Source organism: Stegodyphus dumicola, chromosome X2 (genome assembly GCF_044657685.1).
Source record: "Stegodyphus dumicola isolate Sdum_Otavi_A_Nest chromosome X2, ASM4465768v1".
NCBI classification, from domain to species: domain Eukaryota; kingdom Metazoa; phylum Arthropoda; class Arachnida; order Araneae; family Eresidae; genus Stegodyphus; species Stegodyphus dumicola.
In genome coordinates, this window is record NC_140781.1 from 57,482,601 (window position 1) to 57,508,168 (window position 25,568).

Sequence of the window (25,568 nt, forward strand, 5' to 3'; positions counted from 1 at the left end):
CAATAAACTCTGACATAACATCTTTAAGAGCAGGATACATTGAAATCAATTATAATTCCTCCTTCCAAAAGAAAATTCTTGTTTTTCTGTATCTAGAATTAGCTGATGAACCATTTTTTATTTATAAAAAAATTTCGCTCTATATATAGTATAAAGTCTTTAATCTGGACTCGTCGGGACTTCGGTGATTCTGGATTAGGGTTTTTTCCCGGATTATCAATTTATAGATCATCAATTTAAATCTGGTAAGATGCAGAAATTATAAAATTAAAAATATGAAACCTTAATTTATGAAATAAAGAGCAATTATGATCTAAAGTGTATCAAAATTTACAAAAAGGAAGCTTAATATTTATTTGTTTACTTTATTAAACATTTCTTTCAATGTAAGTTGTTTAAGTTGCTTCATTTTTTGTGCTAATACTATCTCTTTAATTCTATAAACAGACATAATTTCTTGTTCAGTTCCACTGTTCAAGTCCTGTAATTGTTGTGTCGAGAATACCAACTAACTTGTCAATCGAAATTTTTTCATTTTCAATAACTTCTCTGTGATTTTCTTTACTATCAGAAGCGGTGCATCGAAACATGCTTTCGCTTTGTAGATCCTTTGGCAGCTCCAGAATCGAAAACTCTTTTTGACATAATCGAAAGTTCAAGCTTACTTTTTATAAAATTGCTCTAACAGTCTGCAAAAAATAATAAACTGGATCCTATTAGAAGATTAAGGAACAACGCACTCTGCAACATTAACTGAAATAGATAATTAGATAATTTTAGCCTAGCTTATACCGTCCGTTATACATTAAACGCGCATGCGTAAACGTGTTATGCAAATGCGTAAAGGTATTATGCGCAGAAAGTTTGTAGCTTTGAGGTCCGTATTATAGATAATTCCAGATTATGGACGTCCGGATTAAAGACTTTGTACTGTATTTATATATATATATATATACATCGGTATATATCAGTATATTGATTTGTCTAAATATATTTTGACAGAAACATATTTGATTTGACTAAATGAAAAGTTGACAAGGGCAAAAAAATAGTTCCCACGAGAAGGTGGAACAGTAATTTTTTTCCAGTGTATCCTTAATCTTACTGGAAGTTGTGGGATAGAAGTAAGTTCATGATGTCTCATGGTTAGAGGTGACGTGTGTAATAGTGTGGTGTGTAGTATTGGTTCATATCCCTTCATATGATGCGCATCTGATGAGTATGGAGCCTGAAAATTGTACTTCAGTTACAAAATTCGCCTTACCTTCATGCGTTTATCTGCACGTTCCTTGAGTTTAAATGTTACAGGTATGTTTGATTGTCTGGATCTTGCCTAGGTTTACGTAGCCTTGAAAGCAATATGAGAATCGGCTTGTTGCCTTAAAATCTTATGTCTGCATGTTATTCACTTTGAATTTCAAAGTGGAACGTTATTTTTCAGGTAGAAACAGGGTTCGTAGCGGTCCTTATAAGTGCTTATAAGTCCTTATATTTGAAAATAAAATATAAAGGCCCTTATAGGTGCTTACCACATTTTGATGATGGTTTTGATATGCTAAAATCGAAAAAAGAAAAAAATTCTCAGTTAGAAGTTTTTTTTTTTTTTTTTTTTTTTCAAGAGAGAGAAGGAAAATGAAGAGAAGACTTCTGGCAAATAATCAGAAGATTATCATTGACTATCAAGGTATGATATCATTAAGAATTGGTTGTGTTAAAAAAACATATTGCTGCAGCTAAAAATAAAAAAGACCTAATTATACTTTATGCTTTTCTGGAGGCCATGGAGGGTGCAATAGAATGATAAAAATGCTTAAGACAAAATATAAGCAGATTGTGATTAAAATTGATATATTTAAATCTTTGTGAATTTTGTCAAAAGAAACAATTCGTTCCAAGATAAAGTTTTTTTTGTTTGTTTATTTTGTTAAAAGCATTAAATTGAATCCAAGGTGTCAAGTTGATCTTACTGACTTACAGTCGGAAGCGAATAGAAACATTAAGTTTATAACGGTTTAACGAGACCATGTAATGAAAATTGTTCAGTAAAGGGCAATAAAAGCAAATTAAGTTACCTATCATCTGCTGGATGTGTTCACGATATGGAGAGCTAAGACTGACAATGGCAAAGAATTTGCTAATAAAAATATTGAAACAAAATATTGAAGAGGTTTTACTTGCTGGGTTGGAAACAAACGTACAAAGTGGTCAGAAGGCATATAAGTCCTTATATTTGAAAATAAAATATAAAGGCCTTTATAGATGCTTACAATTTCTTTAAAGCCCTTATTTTTTTGTTTTTAGTGCTTATTTTTTGCTTTTAGTGCTTTTTTTTTTTTTTTTTTAATGAACGCGCAATTTTTCCCCGTACCAAAGCCGAAACTAAATAAACAACTTTTCTTCCTAATAAGGAATGTCAGATGGTGAATTACACTCCCGGAAATAGCTTTTCCTCCTTTCTCTGCATTAACATAACCTTTGGTGTGCACGGAGAATACAGACAGGTAGGTGCCCATTGTTCTGTTGGTCAAAGAATTGTGAAAGCAGTAGAAAATTTCGGTACATTCGGCATTCTTTTCCTCCCACCCAAATACTACACACGTTTGAATTTCTATCAAAATCTTAATAATTTGCATTCTCGTTCCGCTTGGTCAGTTCATATTCGTGTTTATTATGATCGTTATGCTTATATTATGAGCATATGTATGAATATTTATAATAACATAGTTGCAGTAACTGCTGAAGTATAGTAAACTTCCAAAAATGGTTGTGTTTTAACACAGATTAGCTTTCTAAGGAATAATATTCAGAATGGCTTAAATAAAGGGAAAGTAATCGAATAGTCAAAATAATTTCATTTTTTTGGCCAATAAATACATTGTACAGTACGAAGATTGGGAGGTTCTCCCCTTCTCCGCAAAATCTCGAATATTGAAACTGTTACAGTTTGCTGCAAAACAAGCAACGGATCTTTTTTTTTTTTTTTTTTTTTTTTTTTGTCACTTTCCAATCTGGATTGAATAGGACTAAAATTTTTGCGGTCTATTAACCAAAGTGAAGAATGATTCTATTCCAGAAATTTGACTCAGTCTGTTGAAAATTAGAAAGAAAAACACCCCAGATTGGTAAGTCTCTTTCTTTTCCTTTATTTAGTTCTCTATTCTCCCAATACCGGCAGCTGTTGAATCCGATTGCGTAATATCATGTAGGGAAGAATTACGGCGCACGTATTGCGCAATAACGTTTGCGATATTTTGCAGAAATAATTAATTTTGATGTTCGGTCCGAGATTTGTTTATGAACACTTAAGAGAGTTTTACTGTGCTTGGAAAACAGAATATTTTTCTGTTCCGTTGGTTTGGTTTTATATGATGCACATATCGAACTGTCAAAAGCATTTATTTAGCGGAAAAATCTAAAGAACGGCTACAGTCTATCCTCCCTCCGCTCCTCTTTTTCAAGTTACGCTGGACTGTCCGAATATTCGCCAGTTTTCAAGTATGGCGGGTAGTTAAGCTTTTACTGTTAAAGGATGACAGCATGAAGCAGATTTCTGTCTTCTGATTTCAGAAATGTTCCTCTTTTTTACCTAAATTACTTTGCTTGCAATATCTGTTAAAGAAAAACTGATATACGATGAAAATTTAGAAAATGTTCAGAATTTAGATTTAAATTAGTTAAATATCAATATGAGTGGGAAAATAAATTGTATTTATTATTAAGTTCCAAGCGAATAGAATAAATATGCCTTATTATTATTTATTTCCTCTATTTTGAACTGAAATTTCATCATTAAATCGTGTAATATAGTTTAGTTCTGCGTAGTTTTTTTTCTCTCATTGTAAACTAGTTCTGTAAATTTAACTGTTATTTAAAATTTAAAAAAAAAGTAATTATTTTCCGTGGTTGAGGTAATGCTTATTCTCTCTTAATAAATACTGCATTTCTCATATTTTAAATTACGAGTCTTAATTTTTAAGGTTATGCAGTTGTGTATAATGTAATTAGACAGGTGCTTATTTTTTTTTCTTAAAATGTGCTTGAAAAGTGCTTATAGGTGCTTATTTTTTTAACTAAAATGTGGCAATGAACCCTGAGAAACACACCTGTCATCTTGCTAAAGACAAACTCATGCTACATACTACTGCATTGCTTGTGAATGTTCCTTACTGTGGAAAACCACAGACCTGTTTCCTTTAGCATTTAGTATAATGAAGGGTATATTTGAAAATAATTGCCCATTCATTGTCTACTTGGAGAGGTGGGATTTGTAGCATTATCATTGCTATTTCCTTTGACTGCATGCTATAACTAAGTCTCATATTTATATTTTTTCTTTTATAAATTATTGAATAATTCAGATCTGTCATCTGAGTAAATCAGTATATTATTAACAGAATTTCTTTCTGTATGTTTACTGTAAAGCTATCTGTATTCCAGTGCATCAGATTTCCAGTCTTTTTATTCATTTATCCACCAGCACTTAGCCATAACAGAAGGAAAATCTTATAAACAATTGATCTCCAATGGCAAACCTCGATACAGAACATTGAAGATCCTAAGCAGAAAGCTGGACTGCAATCCAGATATCCTTATTTTACCCCTTTTATTATTTTGGCTACTTGGGGGTTCGGGAGAAAAAGGCTGCTTTATGATTCCCCCCCCCACATAGATAGTGTAGTGCATGGGTATATGTATAGCGACATACTTGTAAAAATATATTTTCTTAACTGCAGAACTGAGATTCAGAATTCTCAGAACTTTGGCATTGCAAGGTTTTGGACAATTTATCGATTTTAAATCATTTATTTAAATCTTGTAAGCTGATATAGAAATTTTAAAATTAAATATATGAAATGATTGTGAAAATGATTCATTTATGATCTTAATAAAATCAAAATTTACAGGGGGAAAAAATTCTGGCTGTAGCAGAAGTTTTCTGCCAAAATACGTTCTTAATAAAGTTAGAGAAAAACGTGAAAGCAGTACCTTTAGTGCAGATAGTAATCAGCACCCAAATCTATGATTTTCTGCCGTTTTGGTAGTTTTTCTAATCCTTCTACCAAAAACAGATCAACCTCATTTTGGACGCCCTGTGAGAAGGGAAGATAGCACCAGCAAAACGTAGCTGCATCAGTGAAAAAAAAAAAAGGTAGAAATCCGAAGGAGCGACGTCGGTGCTATATGGTGAGTGTGGCAAAATATCTCATTCGTGTGCATATAGAATCCATCTGGTGAATGCAGACACATATGATCTTGCATTATCTTGATGGAACATTACTTTTTTGCCCCAGAATTCAGTTTGACATTTTTCCTTGATAGCAGCGCCAACATGGACTAGCATCTCACTGTTCATTTTACTGTCCAGGATTTACCTTTTCCCAGATACTCTTTGTGGTTAATACCATGACAGTCCTTCCAGATACAAAGCATGATCGTTTTGCTAGTCAAATTGCGCTTGGTGACACTTCTGATGGGTTAGCTGAGTGTTGTTGACCAACCCCCTTTTTGTCTTTGTTGTTGAAGTTATCCACTTTTCATTACAAGTGATGATCTGGTCCAGAATTTTGTCCTTGCATTGATATTCAAGCTGATTAGTGCAGGCCTGAGCACATCTGTCCTTATCTGCTTGAGTCAACTCATGCGGCACCCAGTGATTGAACTTGTATGTCAAATTTATGCAATGCATAGCACGACTAATGGACATGGCACTTACGTCTAACTCCTTATCAAACTCTCAAGTGGTTATATACTGATCTTTTTTCACAAGTTCTCGCAGGCAGGCCTCATCATCATCATCAGTAGGCTCTGCTTCTTGAATGTCAGTAGTCCTCAAATTTCAGAATACTGTGTTCTAAAGCAAGTCTGCTTCTTTCAAATGTCAAAAATTGTTTTACAAATTATGATTAAAGATGCCAATACAAACTGTTTGCGCAGACCACATTTGCAGTGGTGGGAAACTTTTGTGAAAGCATAATGAAAATAAATAAAAAGCTTAATGTTAATCTTATTTTTAAAATTAAACACTTCTTTTAATATAACTCGTTTAAGAAATTCTTTTTTTTTGGGGGGGGGGTATATGTGTGTGCACGTGTTAATACTTTCCTGTTAACTTTATAGAGACATAAATTTCTTGTTCATAACTTAGTTTCATTGCTCAATTCCTTTAATTGCAGTGTTGAGAATTTCCATTAAATAAACAGTTGAAATCTTCATTCTTAGCGACCTCTTTACCACTTTCTTTACTTTTGGTAACAGCTCTAATTGTTGATAGTACAGGTATGAGTCTATTGTTTTGCCTGGCAGCAGCAAGAATTATGTTGGAGCGATTAGCATCCGAGGAGCAACAAAAGCAAAAAATTGTTTGTCTGTTGCTTTTGATAACCTGTCTTGCTCAGAAATGGCATACATTTTTCAATCAGCGTGAACAGCATTTGTGCCTTTAGTTAAATAAAACTGTAACATTTAGTGCAGTTTTGTGAAAAGTTCACTCATCTTCACTTGGCAGTGCCTTACTTGAGTGTAAGCATTCCAACATTTTTTGCACATCTGCTAGTTTCAAATGACAGTTGTCAAATGATATGTGATGTGACCTGCTATGACGCATACATCATGAAATTTCAGATTCTAACATTATCTCATGAACAAATGGCTCAATATTTTTTTGACTGCCCAATATTTTACATTGGAATTGCACAATAAATAATATAAAACCAGAATCATGCATTATAAAGTGGAGTTCTTTTGAAGTGGCAGTAAGGAAAAATCTCTTGGAAACTCCCAGTTTTTCATGCTTTGAGGTTAGCAGCTTTGATATTGTAACATTAGACGAAACTCATTCTTACAAGCCACGCTAGACAGTGCATGCATTTTCTGCAGACAAGTAAAACTGCTAGAGGATGAAGCAAAGTAAATATTAGTTTTTTAAATTTTAAATGCAGAGAATGATAATAAAATTAAAAGGAAAATGATGAACTGTATACATATATTTTAAATTTAAAACTGCACATTTAAGAAGGGCACAGTTTGCAAAAGGGCATTTTGAAGGGTAAGCATTTTTTGGGGGGGGGCCAGTGATGTATGTATTTTGCATATGTTTGAAACATTAATGTTGAAGAATATATAATTTTATAACATTTTTTAATAAAACAAAATTTCATAATGAATGCCAAAAGTTTGTTCAGTTTTCATAATGGTTTCTGACTGTATTTAATAAATTTGAATTTGGTATATTAGTGTTGCTTAGTTCTCTTAGTGGTGAGAGTAAAAAAATAAAATATTCTGACCACAAAATATCTGACTGCAAATGACTACTTGTTGCAATTAGGCTATTTTGTACAGTTGGTAAATTTCACATAATGAAGTGTCTCACAGAGTTGTGGGATTGTGGGAGAGCTTTTGCATGCTTTCTTTCAAACAGGATGTTGCTGCTTCTCTTCAACTTCATTTACACACTTTAGATTTCATCTAGTATGATAGCTGAATGCTAAAACTTTTCATATATGTGCACACACCTAGTTGATGACTGAAATATGTGGGATGTTACAAAATTGAGGGAATGTTTTATATAGTATTCTTTAACCAGCTTAATGTCACCTTGCTTCATTATGGTGCCTAATTTAACAATTTTCATTGTTATATATGTATTGTTAAACATCACTTCTTACAACAGGTAATAAAACTGAAAATATGTATTGCTTCTCTTCTTGATTGTGCCTAAGTTTTTTTTCTTGTGATAAGATTTGTTGTAATTGTGATAGGTTTACACAAAGCTATAAAGCACTCTGAACTGTATGGTATTTCTTTTCTCTCAGAAAAAGTAGAAGACAATGTCACAAAGTGATCCGGTGGATAAGTTGATGATCATGAGTCATGGAAGAATATTCTAAAGAGCACTGTTTCCATATTGTGTAAAATTACTGCTTGTTTAAGGAACAAGATTTATCTCATTATTAGTACAAAATTGATGTGATTGCCAAAAGTGTAGATGTAAGTTTCTGTCAGTAAAATGTCCTGATATATAGCATTGTTTAATTTAGACTGCATCAAGGATTCCTCATGGAATAGTAATATCTGGTGAAGCATCAGAATCTGATGAAGAAATTGATACTCATCACACTTTACCTCAGTCAGGTATGCTATTTAATAACATTACATAATTTTGTAATTATGTTAATTTTAGGAATATAATCTGGAATGCTTGTGTATGTAGGTAGTGACTTTTCTATCAATGATTCTTGGGACAGAAGTTCTGCAGAACCAGTAGAAAAAGATGCATCTAGAGAAGGTTCTGCAGCATTGTATAACACGTATGTATGTTTAGTTTCTTTGATTAAATTTATAATATCAAGGCCTATGTTTTTATGATTTTGGCATATATTATGTACGTATACAGACATACACCTGTAGTGCCTATGGCTGAGCAGGTTATGGATAGTCATTATTATATACATACCTTATCTTATTGCATTTCATAGCTATATAGGTTGTCTAAAAAGTTTCCGACCTAACAAAGAAAAAAGATAATTTTTATCCAAAATTATCTTTAGTTTTCAATGTAGTCTCCTTGTTAGTCTATGCATTTCTTCCAGCGATGCTTCCATCCTTTTAACCAATCCAAATAATATGTGGAATCATTCTCTGCAAAGTAGTTATTAAAAAAGTTCATCATCTTCTCATTTGACAAAAATCTTTGTCCTCCAAGTGCTTCTTTTAGCTTAGGGAACAAAACAAAGTCACTTGGTGCCAGGTCAGGCGAGTAGAGCTGGTGATTAAGCAGTTCAAACCATGAAGGTTAGATTTTCTCAAATGCAATGACTGAGATATGAGATGGAGAATCAATTTTTGCGAATGTAGCCGTTTTTTTCACAATTTCTGCCTTCAGCTTGTCAAGTAATGTTGCATTGTATGCTCCGGTAATGCTTTTTCCTTTCTCAAGATACACTATTAAGACAATTCTATGGCTATCCCGGATAACTGTCACCATCACTTTTCCAGCAGAAGGAATAGTTTTGGAGTCAATTCTCCCTTTGTGGTCCACTGTTTTGACTGCATTTTTGTTTCTGGGCTTGTAATGACGAATCCAGGTTTCGTGTACAGTGAATAATCATTGAAAAACTCTGATTTGTTCTGCCTGAATTGTACCAACAGAGCGGTGCAAATGTTCATTCGGACATGTGTTTCGTCCAAAATGAGCAAACACAGCACACAACGTGCAGCCAACTTGCACGTATCTAAATCTTGGTTCAGTATGTGGCAAAGACATTCTTAGGACTTGCTAAAAGCATCTGCTGTCTCTCTAAGCTTGATTCGACAGTCGTCCAGCACCATTTGGTGGATTTTAGCGATGTTTTTTTTGGTGGTTGCAGTTTTTGGCCATCCTGAACGTTCATCGTCACCCAAGCTCATACTGACACATTTAAATTCATCTGCCCCAAATATCACAGTAGTAGTGATGGTGCGCATCACCATACACTGTGTTCAACTTGTCTAATATGAGTAGGTGTATTACCTTTCAAAAATAAGTATCTAATGACAGCACGATACTTGATTTTTTTTTCATTTTCGCAAAAGCGGTCACATTAACTCACAAAAATTACTGTCAAACAAAATATTTGTACTCAAATTAGCTGAAATTTCGATTGGTAGTTACTAAGTGATGCTCAAACAAGCTCCCCCCTCGTTTTCTCTGATTTGTGCTGCCACTACATATCAGTGTTATTTAATAGAGGATTTTAAAACTTGTTTTTACTGTAGCAGCATTTAAACTGTCTGATTTTAAACTTTGTGAGACTGGGTAGCTCTGATTTTAATAAATGCCAATGGAGCATTGACCAAAACCCTTATGATATGTAATTTAGCTCTCTCTGTTTTGAATAAAATTTAAATTGCCATTTGAATCAATATATGATTTATTTATTTTTGACTAAACTTCTTGAAGTTTTATGTTTTTATTTGAAGCATTGTGACTGTATAAAACATTTTGAAGAAGTAATTCACTTATTTTATTTACATAGATTTACAGTTGTTTTCTTTTGGAACATAAGTGTCTAGTTCCTGATTGTTAGTTATTGACTGGTGACTCCAGTAATAATAATATTGTAGTGATTTCACAGCTAAAAATTGACAAGGTGTCTTTGGTAACTATGCCATGAGAAAATTTATATCTAGTTTCAGTAAAAAAATAATGCATAAAAGCTGCTGTATTGATTGTAACTTGAGGTAGATCATAAAAGTTCTCATCAAGACATCCTGTTTGCTGCTGTTGTATAATTGTGAAGCTGCTTAAACTACTGTCAGACTGTATAACAAATTCCTTCAGTACTTTGCTGAATATGTATATTTTAGGGAACTTTTGCATTCAGGGATTTTACAGTTAGGTGAACTTTTTCTCCCTTTCTGGTTGGTTGACCTATAACAAATATAGCATCAAGTTCTTTTTGATGCTGTATTTGCTAGTATTGTAAAAAAAGTGTATGATTTCTACCATTCAAACTAGTTCCGGGAAGTGCATTTCTAGGAAAAGCTGCATGTTGCCTTTTGCATTTGTTGGTATGTTGAGTTGTGTTATGTGATGGCATGTTTAAAAAAACAAATAATTATTTAAATAATTTACATCATAAGTGTGGAATTTTATGTGCAATCCTTTCCAGGAAATGGTTTTTCAGACAGAGTAAAATATGGTGAATTGTGTGGCTTCAAGTTAGTATTTAGCAGTTTAAGTATTGATAGTAGAGATGAAAGTAAACTAAAGCTTACCAAAGAATATTCTGTAGGAAAACTTAAGATCATTTTTTTTTTTTTTTTGGTCTTCTGATCTAAGTCATAAGACATTCATTCCTAACAATTACTATATGCAAGGATGCAAATGCTGTCTATCACTGTTATTGGTATAATGAGCCACAGATATTAAAGCTTTATCATTTTGATGTTTGTGCATTATTATTTTTTTTTTTTTTCTATGTCTATACTCTTTTAAAGTGACATGTTTTCTTTGATCTGTAAATTTTGGAACTAAATTAAAATGTATATATATATGTGTGTGTGTGATAAAAACAAACTTAGAAGTAGTGATGAGTAGAATTTTGATAGCATAGAAGTGTTGATTCATAATGAATAGGAAATTGGAGGCGAAGGCAGATGAAATCTTCATTTTTTATTTCAGCAACATGTTGCGGCCACAAACAAGATGACACATTAAATGTGCCTATTCCAGAAAACTTACATTTTAGATTAATTTACAGTAAGATAGAAGGAGCAGACAGACTGCAGTCCAGCTAGGCCAAAGTGTAGAAAGCAAGTGTGTTATGTTCAGGGTGAAATATTAATTCAGACTGAGTTAGTTTTGGTCCTCAATGCATTTTGATTGGATAGTTAATATTTCTGTAAAATTATTATTGGCTGCTTGAGTTTTAGGTCCATTTACGTCATCAGAATTATGCAAGAGTCATATGACATGGATTAATGCATTTTGATTGGATAGTTAATATTTCTGTAAAATTATTATTGGCTGCTTGAGTTTTAGGTCCATTTACATCATCAGAATTATGCAAGAGTCTTATGGCATGGATTAATCTAGAAATGACCCAGTTCAGAAAGAGGTTACCATTTTTCGAATAGAGAAAGGAAATTAATTTATGCTGCTAATTTAATCTTTTACATATTCTTTACTTTTCTTACATATATATATATATATATATATATATATACCCAATAAAAAATTTATAGTAGTAAATAAAAAGAAAAATCTGAGAGTTTTCAAGTTTTATATTATGCCCAAATGGTTGTTTTTTTTTTCATTTAAAGACATGTACACATTTCGAGAGCATTTGGGCTAACACCACTTTTCGCTAAAAATATTTAAAAACAGTATATCTTCAGAATTTCTGATAGACTGTCTCGTGTGCTGGAGATAAAATTTTTTTATTTGCTACAGTGTTGCCACTGCTTACTTTAAAATTATTGAGTATTTTAATCAAAAATTCATTAAAGGTTTACAAAATATAAAATAGACTAAAAATTCGAAATTCCAAATATGGCCTTGATCGGGTGGAGGACTAAGTTATTCAAAATGTTATGACTGTAGGTACCGTTGTTTTGTCCCAGTGCAAACAAAATACATGCATTCATACAGATTCTTCATTATTTAATATTTTTAAATATGATACAAGGCAATAATATTTGGTTACAACAATTTAAAAAGTTATATTGTTCCAACCTATAACTTACAGCTAAATGTGTCGAACCTTAAGAACAGGTAAGCGAATATTTGTTTAGTTCAGAAAGATAGAAACGTAAATATATGAAAGGTTAATTACTCTCAAATTATTCAAAATAAATTTAACAGTTGACTCCTTCTTGGAGTTTATAGCAAAGCCTCCACTTGGGCTTGAACTCAGAAATAGTAAGAATAAAACTTAACTAAAGAGACATAGAAGCTATCAAGATTCTACAAGAGTTGGCCCCCTTAACACTAATTAAACAGTGAAGCTTTCAAGGGCCTGAAATACGGCTGAGTGTAGAAATAGCTTAAGAGAGAGTATAGCCAAAAAGTGATTGGTGTTGCTTAGAATCTCTGACTCTCTAACGAAGTCAGTAGAACTTCAACTTTAAATACTTGCACTTCCTTCATTTGCCTTCATTTAACTGTGATTCTGAAAACACGTTCTGTCAGGAAATTGTAAGCTGAAATTTAGAAAGGACAGGAAAGTAACTAAAAATTGGATAAACCTTACAAAGTGATACATCACATTTAAGTGATTCAATGCAAAATGCCATTTCATGACTGATAGATCTGGGCAAATGCTCCTTTGAGCTAAAAAGTCCTTAGAATATGGGCCTACCAGCGACCGAGCGGTAAAGTTATTGAACACTGGTAGTTCTGACCTGGGTTCGATTCCAGGTGAATGAGCTGCCTTCATGGCCATTTTTGTGGTTGCCATGTGTAACGTGTATACGAGCTAGTTTCCCTTAGAAAGCCCTCCACAAAGGCATTCCTCCCAGTAGGCAGATAGCGATAGGGTGTTTTACCATAGTAAACTAAATCAAACCAAACCTTAGAATTTGCCTTTCAATGTTCTTGAGTTATAAGAAATTGTGGTGCTATTCTATGTTATTCAGGGTTATAAAAATGCCTGATTAGGAAAAATAACTAACTACGCTAACTATTAGCAGGGTAAAAATACACAAAATAGGCTCTGAGTAGCTCAGTATTTTGCAAAACACATAGCATAAAAACTAATTATTTTGACCTGAACCACTCCTGAGGTTCTTGAAGGTAAGATAGCTCTTGAATATGAACTGTCACTTTTTTTGTTGTTTTATTTAGAATGGGTGCAAATGGTTTGTCTTGTCCAATTTAAGTAAATCATGGTATCAAGATTTTCTCCTATATATATGTGATGCATTTGAAAATATGTGTAATAAGGGAACACAGCAAAAAATTAGCAGGATGAAAAATCAAATGAATTGTGTTAAAGCGTTGTAAAGGTAAAAATAAAAGTTTGATGGATTTAGTTGTTGAAGACAGAGCTATTGGATATTGAGAAAAGATGATCTCCTTCAGGGCCTTTCTTAGTTTTTTTATTGTTCCAAGAATTAATCTCATGTTATAGAGTCTGCATTAGCATATTTAATCTCTGGGATTTCAAAGCCATATTTCCCCTTTACTTTTGAGTGGTTCTTATACTTTTTCATATTGAATCCACACTGAAGGTGCACCAACATTTATATATGAAGATCCATTTCAATATTGAATTTTCATGTTATATTTCTGTAGTCATTGAATTTATCCAGCTATTTGACATTAACTTATTGGTTCATGGTTAGTCAACAGATAATAATGGAAATGTTTTACTGACTTTATGATAGCTAATAACTCTTTTACAGTGATGCAGTAATTTCTTTCCATTTCAAGAAGCTTTTAATAAAAGACAAAAACGTGCTATTAGTGTCAGCTTCTTGTGGAAAAACAGTTCTTTTTCATTGTTGTCATACATATCTAGAATAAACACATATTGTTGTTGATAAGTTAGCCCACAGGCAGATTATCAAGGCTTCCTTCAAGGCTTTAAATGCATTTTTGTATTCATCAGTTCATTTAGAACTTTGTTTTGCTTCTATTAAGTGATGTAAAAGTCTTGCAATCATACAACCCCCCCTTTTTTGGTAATAAGTGTGTTATTTAAGTAAGCTTCTTAAGTGATGAGCATCTTGAAAATGACACCAGTCACAAACAGCCTTGATTTTCTCAGGATTTGCATGTACACATTCTGCTCAAATCATATGACCAAAATAGCTAACTCACCCGTGAAGTAATTTACAATTCAAAAGGCTTAAATTTAAATTATCTTCTCCGAGTTTGTCCAGACTTCCTAATATTTCTTGGATGTTTCTCAGATATGCATCTGTCTATTATAATGTTATTGAGATACACAAAGCAGGCTTCATATGACTGTCCTTTCAGAACTGTTTCTTATGGACATTCGGATGTTGGAGTCCTTCACTCGTAGTAAATACCATCATTTCACTATTTTTCTTATATTCCACTTGGTAGTTGCTGCTTTTCAAATCCAGAGTTAAAAATGATTTATTTCCTGTTAGTGTGTTTGAGGTGTCATCAGTTGAGGTGTATTTCTTTATAATGTCATTTAAATGTCTGTAGTTAATATAAAATAATGCAGAGCTATCCTGTAAATATCTTGAACAAAAATCAATTTCAGTATTATGTGGTTCTGTTATATGAGCAACATAAAACTTTGTGGTCATATATATAAAACATATACACTAACCGAAATACATTTATTCTCTCTCTTTTTATAGTCAAAGAGACACCCATGTGGAAAGGTTTTTGACAACTCCAGGGTCTATTATTATGCTATATGGGAAGTTGTTTGTTTCTTCCCCCCCCCCAAATACAGTCTTTGATCACCGCTATGAAATAAAGATATCTGTTGAACATTGACGAGAATTTTCTACTTCACTAATTCATGTTCTTTTAAATGATTTTTACTCCTCTGTACTTTTTGCAAAAGATAGTCTTTTAAAAGGTCTTAGCTATTGTATTTTCAGCATTTTATGATATTGTTATTACTCATCTGCACTTCAAATGTGTCCCTATTCTCCAGTTTTTTTCATTAGCTCGGTCACTGCTTTCAGTGCAAGATCTTCTGCACCGTTGATACCTCTTTTACTGACCAATAATCTTTTTTGCTGATGTTCTGTGCTTTCCACTTTCATAGCATAAACTAGAGCACTTTTCAGGTCTTTTTTTTCCATTATTTCTTTCTGTATTTTCTTGTACTGATTCAGAAGTAAAAGAGCTATAGAGCTATACATAAAATAAACACTTACAAATATAATAGTGTTACGAAATGTACAGGCGCGGTAAGATGGCTTCCCTGCAAAGCAGGTTTAGGGTTGTCATAAAATGGCAAGGGAAGGCAGGGTTGCCACACTTAGTGAAAAATCGCCCATTTAGTGACGAAATTGGCGTATACCATGGACGGATGGAGAACCTTCTGGAACGAATTCTTACCGGTTTAGCCCAGAATGTTCTCGAACACAAGCCGAAAGCTATATAAAGCCTCCTGATTCGCAGTCAGGGAGGGTGTGCCTTGTCGAGAGGGCGAGTTAGTGAGTGCCTCGTCTAGAATGCGTGAGAGTGTGTCTCATCTAGTTAGTCCGTATGGAGATGTTCAAGTTGACAGCCGACTAGCAAGTGCTGAGTGCATCGAAAAAGTCTCGTATTGTATCGTTGTTAGTACATTGCCGAGGGAGCGTGTTGAGCTCTGGGAACGTCTGAACCGAAGAGTCGGGAGCTGTGCCCTGTGTGTCGTCGAGTGCATCGCGAGTTGTAGTGTGAAGTGTCTTGAGAGTACGTGGAGTTCCGAGAATGACCAAGCAGAGTCGGGAGCTGTACTCTAGTGCTTTGCTGTGAAGCTATCTCCACCGTGATAACTTAAAGGCTGTATCGCTGATTGTGCCAGTGTGTTTATAGTAGTTCATCGATGACTGTAAAAATGTGTTTTGGAGCTGTTCTGACAATACTGGCCAATAAAGTGTGTTTCGGTACTTCATCAAGTAGTATTGTCATTATTCACTCCAAATCCTCACGAACCCCATACGAACGTGAAGGAAGAAAATAACAAAAGAATTGGTGTTAGGAAAAAAAAAAAAAAAAAGCAACAATATGTAAAAGCAAATTCACTTGAAAAATGCGCAGTGAAAATATTTATTAAATGAAATGCACCAAAATACATGAAAAAAATCAACAAAATGTTCACATAAATTTTAAGCAACTTATTAGTAGAGCAACTATAGTGTTTATTCATTTAAAATGCTATTGGTAATCATTCAGAAAAATGTAATATTCCAGAAAAATAAAATTTAAGACAACATTGTTAAATGGAAACTGTGTAGGATAGAAAAATTCTCATTGCGTACGTAAATTCAGTATAAAATATTTTGTTACGAACACATTAAAGCTTTCATCTGCTCTAAATTTTGTTCACCAGCCTTATTTGTAATACAGTTATGTTGCTTCTGTTCTTACATAAATATACAGTCATCCCTCGCTACTTCGCAGCTCATTTATCACGGTCTCAGTACATCACGGATTGTTCAAAAATATTCAGAAAAAACTGAAAATTGAGGAATTACGGCACGAAAGTTGCCCGCACGCCAGCAGAAGGCAGGGAGTGCCCACACAATTCAAAATCCACATCTATGTTTGGCTGACTAGCATCTCACCATTTGATATCCCTCCCGACTCGGAAAGCTGTGTGAGGCTGGCTCGGTTGGTAGCCACTGAAGGGTTTTCTGACATGACGATGGAAGAAGTGAACACACTGATTAAATGCCACTCTAACCCTCGAACTAACGAGGAATTCGTCAAAATGACAAGATCGGTGAGTGAGAAAGAAGAGGAGGTAGCTGATGACGGTGACGACAATGAAGCTGAAGAACGTGGCCTTACCTTGGAAAACCTGTAAGAGCTGTGCAGCAAAGCATAGATTCTGCAACAAAGGGCCCAAGAAATTGACTACAACATGGTCAGAGCTGTAGGATTCAGTAAATGTATTGACGATGTAATGACGTACAAGGGCATTTTTGCTCAGAAGAAAAAACAATAGTCACAACTCCCCATCACGATGTTCCTTGTGCACCAAAAACGTTCTGCAGAAGCTCCTCCTGCTGCCTCTACACAGCCTCCTGCAGCTACCCCAGCTCTATCCAAAACTGCCCGCAATGATCCAGCGCCCCTAGTACCTGACGATGAGGTGTCATCTGAGGAACAATAAAGTTCTCATTAACTTGTGCAGTAAATCATCATCTTTTTCATCTCCATCGTACTGCACAGTTTTTCTATCGACATTTATAAAGATCAAGCAAAGAGAAGCTATTGTCAGAGGGGAGTTATGTACCTTGTTATAAAAGAAAAGTTGTTAGAATAAAAGAGTTCTAAAAACATATTTATAGTATGTACACTTTAGTTACATCTACGCATGTTGCACACACACACACCTATCATATTTAGATTATTTATGCATTATTTTAATGTATGTTATTTATACTATTAATATTTTATTTACATGTCTGAAACTATTCTTTAATGTTCTAATAATAACATATGCACTTATATGGTGTCGTGTACACTTATTGATATTATACATACACAAAACATGTAGCTGCATTAAAAATGAGAGGGTGAAACTACTTTGTGATTTTTCACTTTTCGCAGCCAGTTCTGGCCCCTGTTAACCGCGATAATTGAGGGATGACTGTATATGCTTTTTCTCTGAAGAATTTATATAATATATAATTAATTAGAATATTTTAAAATTTAAGTTATTTCTTCATTTCTACAGTGTTTCGGCTTAAAGTTACTCATACGTACAGTAAAAGCAGCATGCTTTTAGTGTACATATGAGTACATATGAGTAATATTGCATTTGTATTATACAGAGTTATTATGAAATGTCACTGAGTAAATGTATGTAGATTTTCAGTTTTGTAGTTTTAATTTTTCTTGCATCTTATTAATAAATTTTTCATATTATATCCCATACATTAATCTCCCTTAATATATATATTCGAAATAGGAAAAGATTTTATTTTTTGTCGTTTCTGCAGTTTATGTATTTATTTTTGAGGAAATAATTTTTAACAAATTTTTGGAATGCAGATTTGACAAATAATTTGCAGTATTTAATCTTTGAACTTTTAAGAATTTTTTTAATAGTTTTGTGAGTTATCAAGATGTATTTATAATTGGATGCCTGAAAGATTGTTTGTGTAATTTCAGATTGCTGCACAAGAAGCTTAGTAAGTATTTTATTTGTGTGCACATTTATATGAGAAATTTTTCTTTAATCCATGATTATTGCATCCTGTTACTTTTAATTTCTTTGTGAAGTTATTATATTGCATGTCTAATGCAGTACTGTATTTTTATTGTTTCTATATGAAGGATAGAAATATAGATTTAAAATACAAGAAAAAATGTTCATTTAAATATTAATATTTTTGTATGCTATTTATAGCTAAAATAATTTTCCACAAGTTTTAATTAGAAATTAGGGTTAATGATTATGGAGTAAAAAAACTGGCAAGCAAGTTGTAATGATAGTTTTTTTAACTGATTGCATCGCATAGATTTGGGAAAAAGGCAAGTGCTGTATTAAAAAAATACAGGAAATGAATTTTTGAATATGAAAACAGCCAATGTTCAAGTGAATTCTTAACTTTTGCCATATATAAAATTTGTTAGCCATGTCATCCTACTTGAGATTTCAAGGTCACATGCCGACCTTGAGTTGTTTGACAGTACTGCCATATGCAGAACGCATCTAGCTCTTGGTTCACCATGGGCCATGTACAAAACCATAAATTCATTGTCAACTGGTGAACTTATTTGTTTGCTTTTTACATTTTTATGCCTCTAGAGAGAGGCAAGTCTCGAAACATATTTGGTCAATTTTGAAAATTAAAATTATAAGGTATTTCTCCCACCTTCTTAGCATACCTTTGTAGTGTGGTGTTCTGCACACTAGGCACGTATTCCAGAGGTCCGGGTTTGATTCCTGGCATAGGCATTGCTTATTTTTCACTTCTCCTGCTTTCAAAAAATTACTTAATGTCTCTGCAGTGGTGCCCGAACTAAAAGTGTGATAGATGATGATTCTTTACCATCTGATTTGGCAATTGGGTTCCTTGAAACCCCAGTCGCCCTTTAAAAGGGGGAGTATATAAGGTATTTCTCCCACCTCTTAGCATGCCTTCATAGTGTGGTGGCCTGCACATTGGGTGTGTATTCCAGAGGTCCGTGGTTCGATTCACGGCAAAGGCATTGCTCATTTTTCATGTCTCCTGCTTCCCAAAAAAATACCTAATGTCTCTACAAAGTGTCTGAAATCGAAATGTTCTCATCATTATATTTTATAGCTTTTATATTGATTCACAGAATGATTTGCCTTTTACACTTATGACAGATTTTTCCATACGCTGGACATATCTGATACTCATGAGATATTTCACATTTAGAACAAACTTTGGTTGGTTGTTTCTCAGTATTTATCTCTTTGTATATATTCTTATTATGTTTGCTTAGTTTCTTTGTCACTATGTTTACAACAGTTTCCATATCTTATTTTCATTTGATGTGTGCTTATTTTTGCAGATCTGCTTATATTAAGAGCCTTTTCTAAAGTTAATTCTGTTTCATGCAATAATCTTGCTCCCACTACATCATCTTTAATACCACAATTTAATCCTTTATCAGACTACCCATTATTTGTGCAAACTCGTATATTCTAGCCTTAATTTAGAAGTCAAACAACAAAAATCTGCGTTATATTTTTAAATTTTCACAGGACTAGTTCTGATGGTTTTACCGAACCGTCATCCTCAGCTGCAAAAGCGCAAATGAACGAGATAAGATATAGTGATTAGATAAGATAAGAAAGACTGGACAGGAGCTAAGCTATTGGCGCCATCTGTTGATGAAATGAGAACTAAAATATAATTTCTTAAAAGGCTGAAGGCAGTGGATTGGAATTATTGTCATTAACTAGAACAGAAAAATTTTTTTGAATGTGAAGTGCCTCTAGAAAATCTTAATTCACCAATGGAAGATGTTTTTTGAATAATTTTGGCTGCAAAAACATTGAAGGTGGGATTTTCGGACCAACAATGCTTGTTAACAGAAGACTTCTGTGATTCTTTTTTTCTAACATATGCCTCATGCTTTTGAGACATAAAAAACACAAGTTGAATTTCGTCAATTGGCCCACATGAACGGGAGATATAGAACTGTCCCCTTTTTTTCGCAGTTTTTAAGGACCCCGGAATAGGAAAATTTCAATCAAACCTCTTTATATTGAAGCACTATATTCCTGAATGATAAGGCCACAGTCCATAATACATCAAATGAATGAACTACAAAAAGCTTTGATGGGTACCAGTAAGATATTTTGACACTGCAGTATCAGTCTTTTGCCAGTCTAAGTTTAATAAATCGAAGTTTTTTTATGCATTAGTACATATGTGTTTTGGTTCTTATAAATTTGAATGTAATTAGCTGCTGAGTTTTTTAATGAGCAAGTTTAATAAATGGCATGTACTGTGTTCCTGGCGAGACCTTAGACATTCTTGTATTTTCACTTTTTGTGACATGATAATTAGAATAAAAAACGTTACATGGGCAATGGGCGAATTTTCTGTTGCACATGTATTTGCATGTGCTGGAAGCTTTAGTGAAATGCGTTAAAAAAAAGTGATAAAAATCAATATTTATAAATTCTTGTTCTTAGAGTCCAGTATTATGTACAGATATGAAACAAAAAACTTTTCCTGAAATGTGAAAAGATTCCAAAATTTTCTCTATTTTCTGGAATGAATTTAGGCAAGGTTGCATAGAAAAGGTTTGTGGATAGTTTATTATTTTTTGTTGCTATATCATGATTGGAAATAATATATTTATTTATTTTTGTAGTTAGAGTATAGAGTAAAATGCGTGTTTATAAAAATATTAATACGTGCCAGAAGCTATAAATATGTATTAGGAGTCGATAAGAAGAAATATTAATTTTTCTTACTACTTGTGCTTGTTTCTTGTGATATTTTGTAAATTATTGCATTTTGGCTTAGTAGCATTATTGATTTCCCCAAAATCTCTGAATTAAAAATTAACTGTATTTTCGGTATTAATTCAAATGTTTATTGATTTCATGTGTTTAAGTTTTAAACTTCATATCATACTTGTATTATGGTTATTACTGACATACTGTAATTATTTTAGGAGAAAAAAATCAAACACTTCGGAGAAACATTGTGGAATTAGTTACGCAGCCATATGAATCTGCTTCAAAAGAAATTCACAATATCTCACAGCAGCTTATTAAATCTCAGCTCTTAGTTCAAGTAATTTTTTTAATGCGTTTATCTGTTTTTATGCTTGCTTTATAACAATAACTTCCAATTCATAGTTAGAATTTTATATTCTTCTATCAAAATCTGCCTCTGTGTGCTGTTTTTTACTAGAGCCTGCTGTTTTGCATTCATTGTATTGAAAATTGAAACTTAAATCCATATTTATCCTGAAAGCATTGCTTCTGTTCTCTGTGTTTTTCAGTGATATACCATTTTATGAACATTTCTGAATTATTCTGTTAAAAAAGATTTCTCTGTATGATTTTGCTTTAATATTATTTTTTTATTATTACATATAGGAACTTAGAAATACAATACGAAGACTTACTAATGATTTATTTGATATGGAAGATAAGATGGAGGCACTGAGAACAGGATCATTCCTACCTGATATCTATGAACCTCAATCCTCTGATTGACTATGTGTAGAAAATTGCATTTTTAAAGCCAAGATTGTGATTAATCTGATAATGTCATAGATTTTAAGAAAGAAATGATTCTGGTGTACTTGCTTGAAAATATTTGTTTATTTGTTGTGATGCATTTTTTATAAATATTGAAATAAATTATTAGTGTTATATTTATTTATATATTTTTAAAATTCATTTCTATATTTTGTAAAGTTTTCAAAGGGATTTAATAGAATAGTCTAAACATCTGAGCAAATTCCTTATCTATATAATAAATCTGAGCAAATTTCCTTGCTTTAATGAAACTAAATGTTTGTTATATATATAATGAATACAATAAAAACATATTCTGAATATAAAAAATGAAATTTTATCTAAAAAACATGTTTTGGATATACACTATGCCTTGCAGTGAAACAGATCATCTCATAATTTTAGCCCTATGCTAGGTTTCAAAATGTGTTAACCCATTAGCCGCTGGTGTTGCGTAGACGCAATGGTCAAAATAAATGAATATATAAATATAACTACCTAAGATATTTTATACCAGCAGATGATTTTGTGTAGGAAATATTATAAAGTTTATTTCTGTAAAAAATATTTGCCTTCAACAATCATTTTGTTTATAATAATTAATCTCATATTTTAAGCAAAATTTTCGACTGGGTATTTTTGCTGAAAATATTTAACAAAATAATCACCATCTTAATGAGTGATCTATTTTTAGTCAAGGTCATTGTTTATCAGAACATTACATCAGTCAGATGTTTATATTTGTGTTGAGAAGGAAGGGAAAACGGGTGTTGCGCTGACGTAACGTCAACAGGAAACGGGTAGTCAATCTCCTTTTTCACTCGTTCCTTTCAATTCTCTGTTTCACATTCTGGTTGTTTAAAAATGCCTAGAATGAGGTATCTTACATTAGAAGAAGCCCTTCAAAGATTTTTTGATGAAGAAACAGAAGATGATAATGTTAATAATGACCGGAATGAAACTGATATTGTTGTTGTTCCCCCACAAATTGCAGAAGCTAGTGGCGAAGAAGAAAGGAATAGCAATTTTTTAAATAATGATACTGATATTTTACCAAGTGATACTGCTGGGGGAGTTGAAATTCACGTAAGAAGTAAGTTTCAGCCTTCTAAAAGCAGTTATAGTCATACTAAAAAGTTTAAAAAGCAGAAGACTGAAATCTTGAAGTGGATAAAAAAGGAACTGTTAGTTATGTCTCAGGAAGAACATGAAGAAAGCGATAGAAGAGAAATTATAAAAGACAAAATACAAGGTAAAACTAGTGCACAGATTTTCGATTTTCCTTTTGGTTTAGACATTTACTCTCTTCTCGTTGAACAGACAAATATATACGCTCAGCAAAAAAAAAAAAAAAAAAAAAAAAAACCCAGAATTTATTGCATCTGAAGCTTATATGAGAAGATTTATTGGAATATTATTGCTTACAGAATATCACTCTTTACCTCAAGAAAAAAATATATTGGTCTTTTGATAAGGACATTTCTGTTCCTGTTGTACGAGAATTGATATCACGTTTGCAATACAGGAATATGAAGCAGAACTTGCATTTGACAATAGTCAAATTAACAATACTGATAAATTATATGAGGTGAGACCGTATCTAAACTTACTAAATATCACCACTTTTTACTACTGGAAATATAAAGTGTCTTTTAGATTTCAGGCGCGAGAATGCATTATTCCTTTTGCTAACTCCGGTTGAGAGTGTAGAATTAGCCAGAAATAGATTAGCAACAGGAAGACCTAGTAAATTCAGCATTCAAAAACCATTGCATGGAAATGGTAGACATTTTATCATAAAGTCCATTGATAACAAAAGACTGTTGTAAAGAGTACCATAGCCAGTCTGTTTATAGATGCAAAGTATGTAATGTAGCTTTACATCATGATTGTAATCAAGTTTTTCATGCTTGAATCTTTCAATTGAAATAATCTGTATTTGTGAAAGAAATACAATATATATTTTAATATTAAATTAATTACAAGTAAAGTGATTTGTAGATTTATAAAACATTATGCAGCTAAAAAGTAATCCTGCGCCCCGCTCAAAAGAAACATCACACGAGTACAATCCTACTCACTAAACATCCGTAGTCTTATTCCGCTGACGTTGCACGAACACAATACTCTCGTTTTCCACAGGTAAGAGCATTTTTTTTTATTTTCAATGTAAATTTATGTTATAAATGCTTAATTTAATATTTGTTATTATTTTCATGAGAAAGAAACATTCCTTGTAGTTTTGGCGGTTAATGGGTTAAGAGAGATGAAGTAAGTAGTTATGTTTTATGTACTGAAAATTTTAATGCTTTTTTTTTCCCTTTAAAGCCTTACTAGACCTATTAATTTTCAGAAATTACTAGACCTATTAATTTGGAAACACAATGTAGATTTTAAAAGACAGATGAACTAAATTTTGCAGTGTTGGAAGCCATGTGGTGGAATATATTGCCACTTAATATTTAACTTCTATGCTGTTTATTTTGGGAATTTTTTGCATGGTAGACTGTTACATAAACTAAAAAAAATCTAAAAGCTTTATTTATATTACGCCCAAAGGAGCATTTTTTTCATTTACACATATGTACATGTTTTGAGAGAATTTGGGCTAAACATGTTTAAAAACAGAATCCTCATAAAAACATCTGGTAAACAGTCTCACGCACTGGAAATAAAAATATTTTATTCTGCACAATGTGTTGCCACTGCAGACTTTGAAATCATTGAGTTTCTTACTCAAAAATTCATTAGAGTTTAGAAAATATGAAATAGATAAAACAGATTTGAAATTCTAGATTCGGGCTGCCAGGTGCCCATATTCAGGTAGAGGACTATGTTATTCAGAATATGGTGGCTCTAGGTACCATTGTTTTTTCACAATGCGAGCAACATGCATACATTAATTTAGATTCTTCATTAATTTTTTTAACATGTTAACGGTGGCACGGATATTCCTTGTTCTTTTCGTGTGGCGGCGCTTGAATTAGCAGTTCGTTTCGTGCTCCGTCCGTTTTGTGAATCTGCCTAGTGAAGTAATGACAACAAATTAGGAAAAACATTTTTTGGTACATTTTCGTTTCACCAGCGCAAATCTCGCCAAGCAGACTTTATTGGCGAAAACAAATAGTATATGCATAAAAAATGTTAACAAATGTTAGTTCTAAGAATTTTTTATTTTGAAGGTATAAACATTTTAATGTCGTTTAAAATTTTCTAAAAAAGCCAATAAATAAGTACACAAAATTTGTAAAAAAACATTAATTTAAGAATTTACTATGCTTTCATTGTACAACATCCTGATTCACCGGTTCACATCGCATGGCCCCAACTGATTTCATCTCACGTAAACTAAGCTACAAAAATCTAATTATCTCAGTAATTATTTACATAAATTTCAAGTTAAATCTTAACATGGAATAGAAGTTTAAATGCAAGAGTCATTTCAATTCGTACGAATAGCTTACTCAGAAATTGTAAAACCACAGTGCTTTACTTTGCTAGTGCATCCTCATTAGAATTGATGAATTTAACCCTTGACTTTGCCTTTTCTATATTTTCGCCCTCGGATGAGCAGTGTGATTGCTTCCTAATTGACTTAATTACTGCGAATGAACTTACGGCATGAAATTGAACTATCTAGTAAAAATTCTATGTAATTGTATGCCAGCATTGATAGAAACAAACAATCTGATAAGAAAT

General features: G+C 32.8%; 1 protein-coding gene across 1 annotated transcript in view; it reads left to right on the forward strand.

Moving 5' to 3' along the window:
* Positions 1 to 22,014, forward strand: part of Blos3 (Biogenesis of lysosome-related organelles complex 1, subunit 3) — a 34,379-nt gene extending 12,365 nt beyond the window's left edge. The window contains exons 2-6 of the mRNA XM_035348484.2: positions 8,037 to 8,130; positions 8,210 to 8,306; positions 18,302 to 18,321; positions 21,296 to 21,417; positions 21,726 to 22,014. Of these exons, the coding sequence (XP_035204375.1) occupies positions 8,037 to 8,130; positions 8,210 to 8,306; positions 18,302 to 18,321; positions 21,296 to 21,417; positions 21,726 to 21,845 (453 nt within the window). The 3' untranslated portion in view covers positions 21,846 to 22,014. The remainder of the gene's footprint in view (positions 1 to 8,036; positions 8,131 to 8,209; positions 8,307 to 18,301; positions 18,322 to 21,295; positions 21,418 to 21,725) is intronic.
* Positions 22,015 to 25,568: the final 3,554 nt, after the last annotated feature.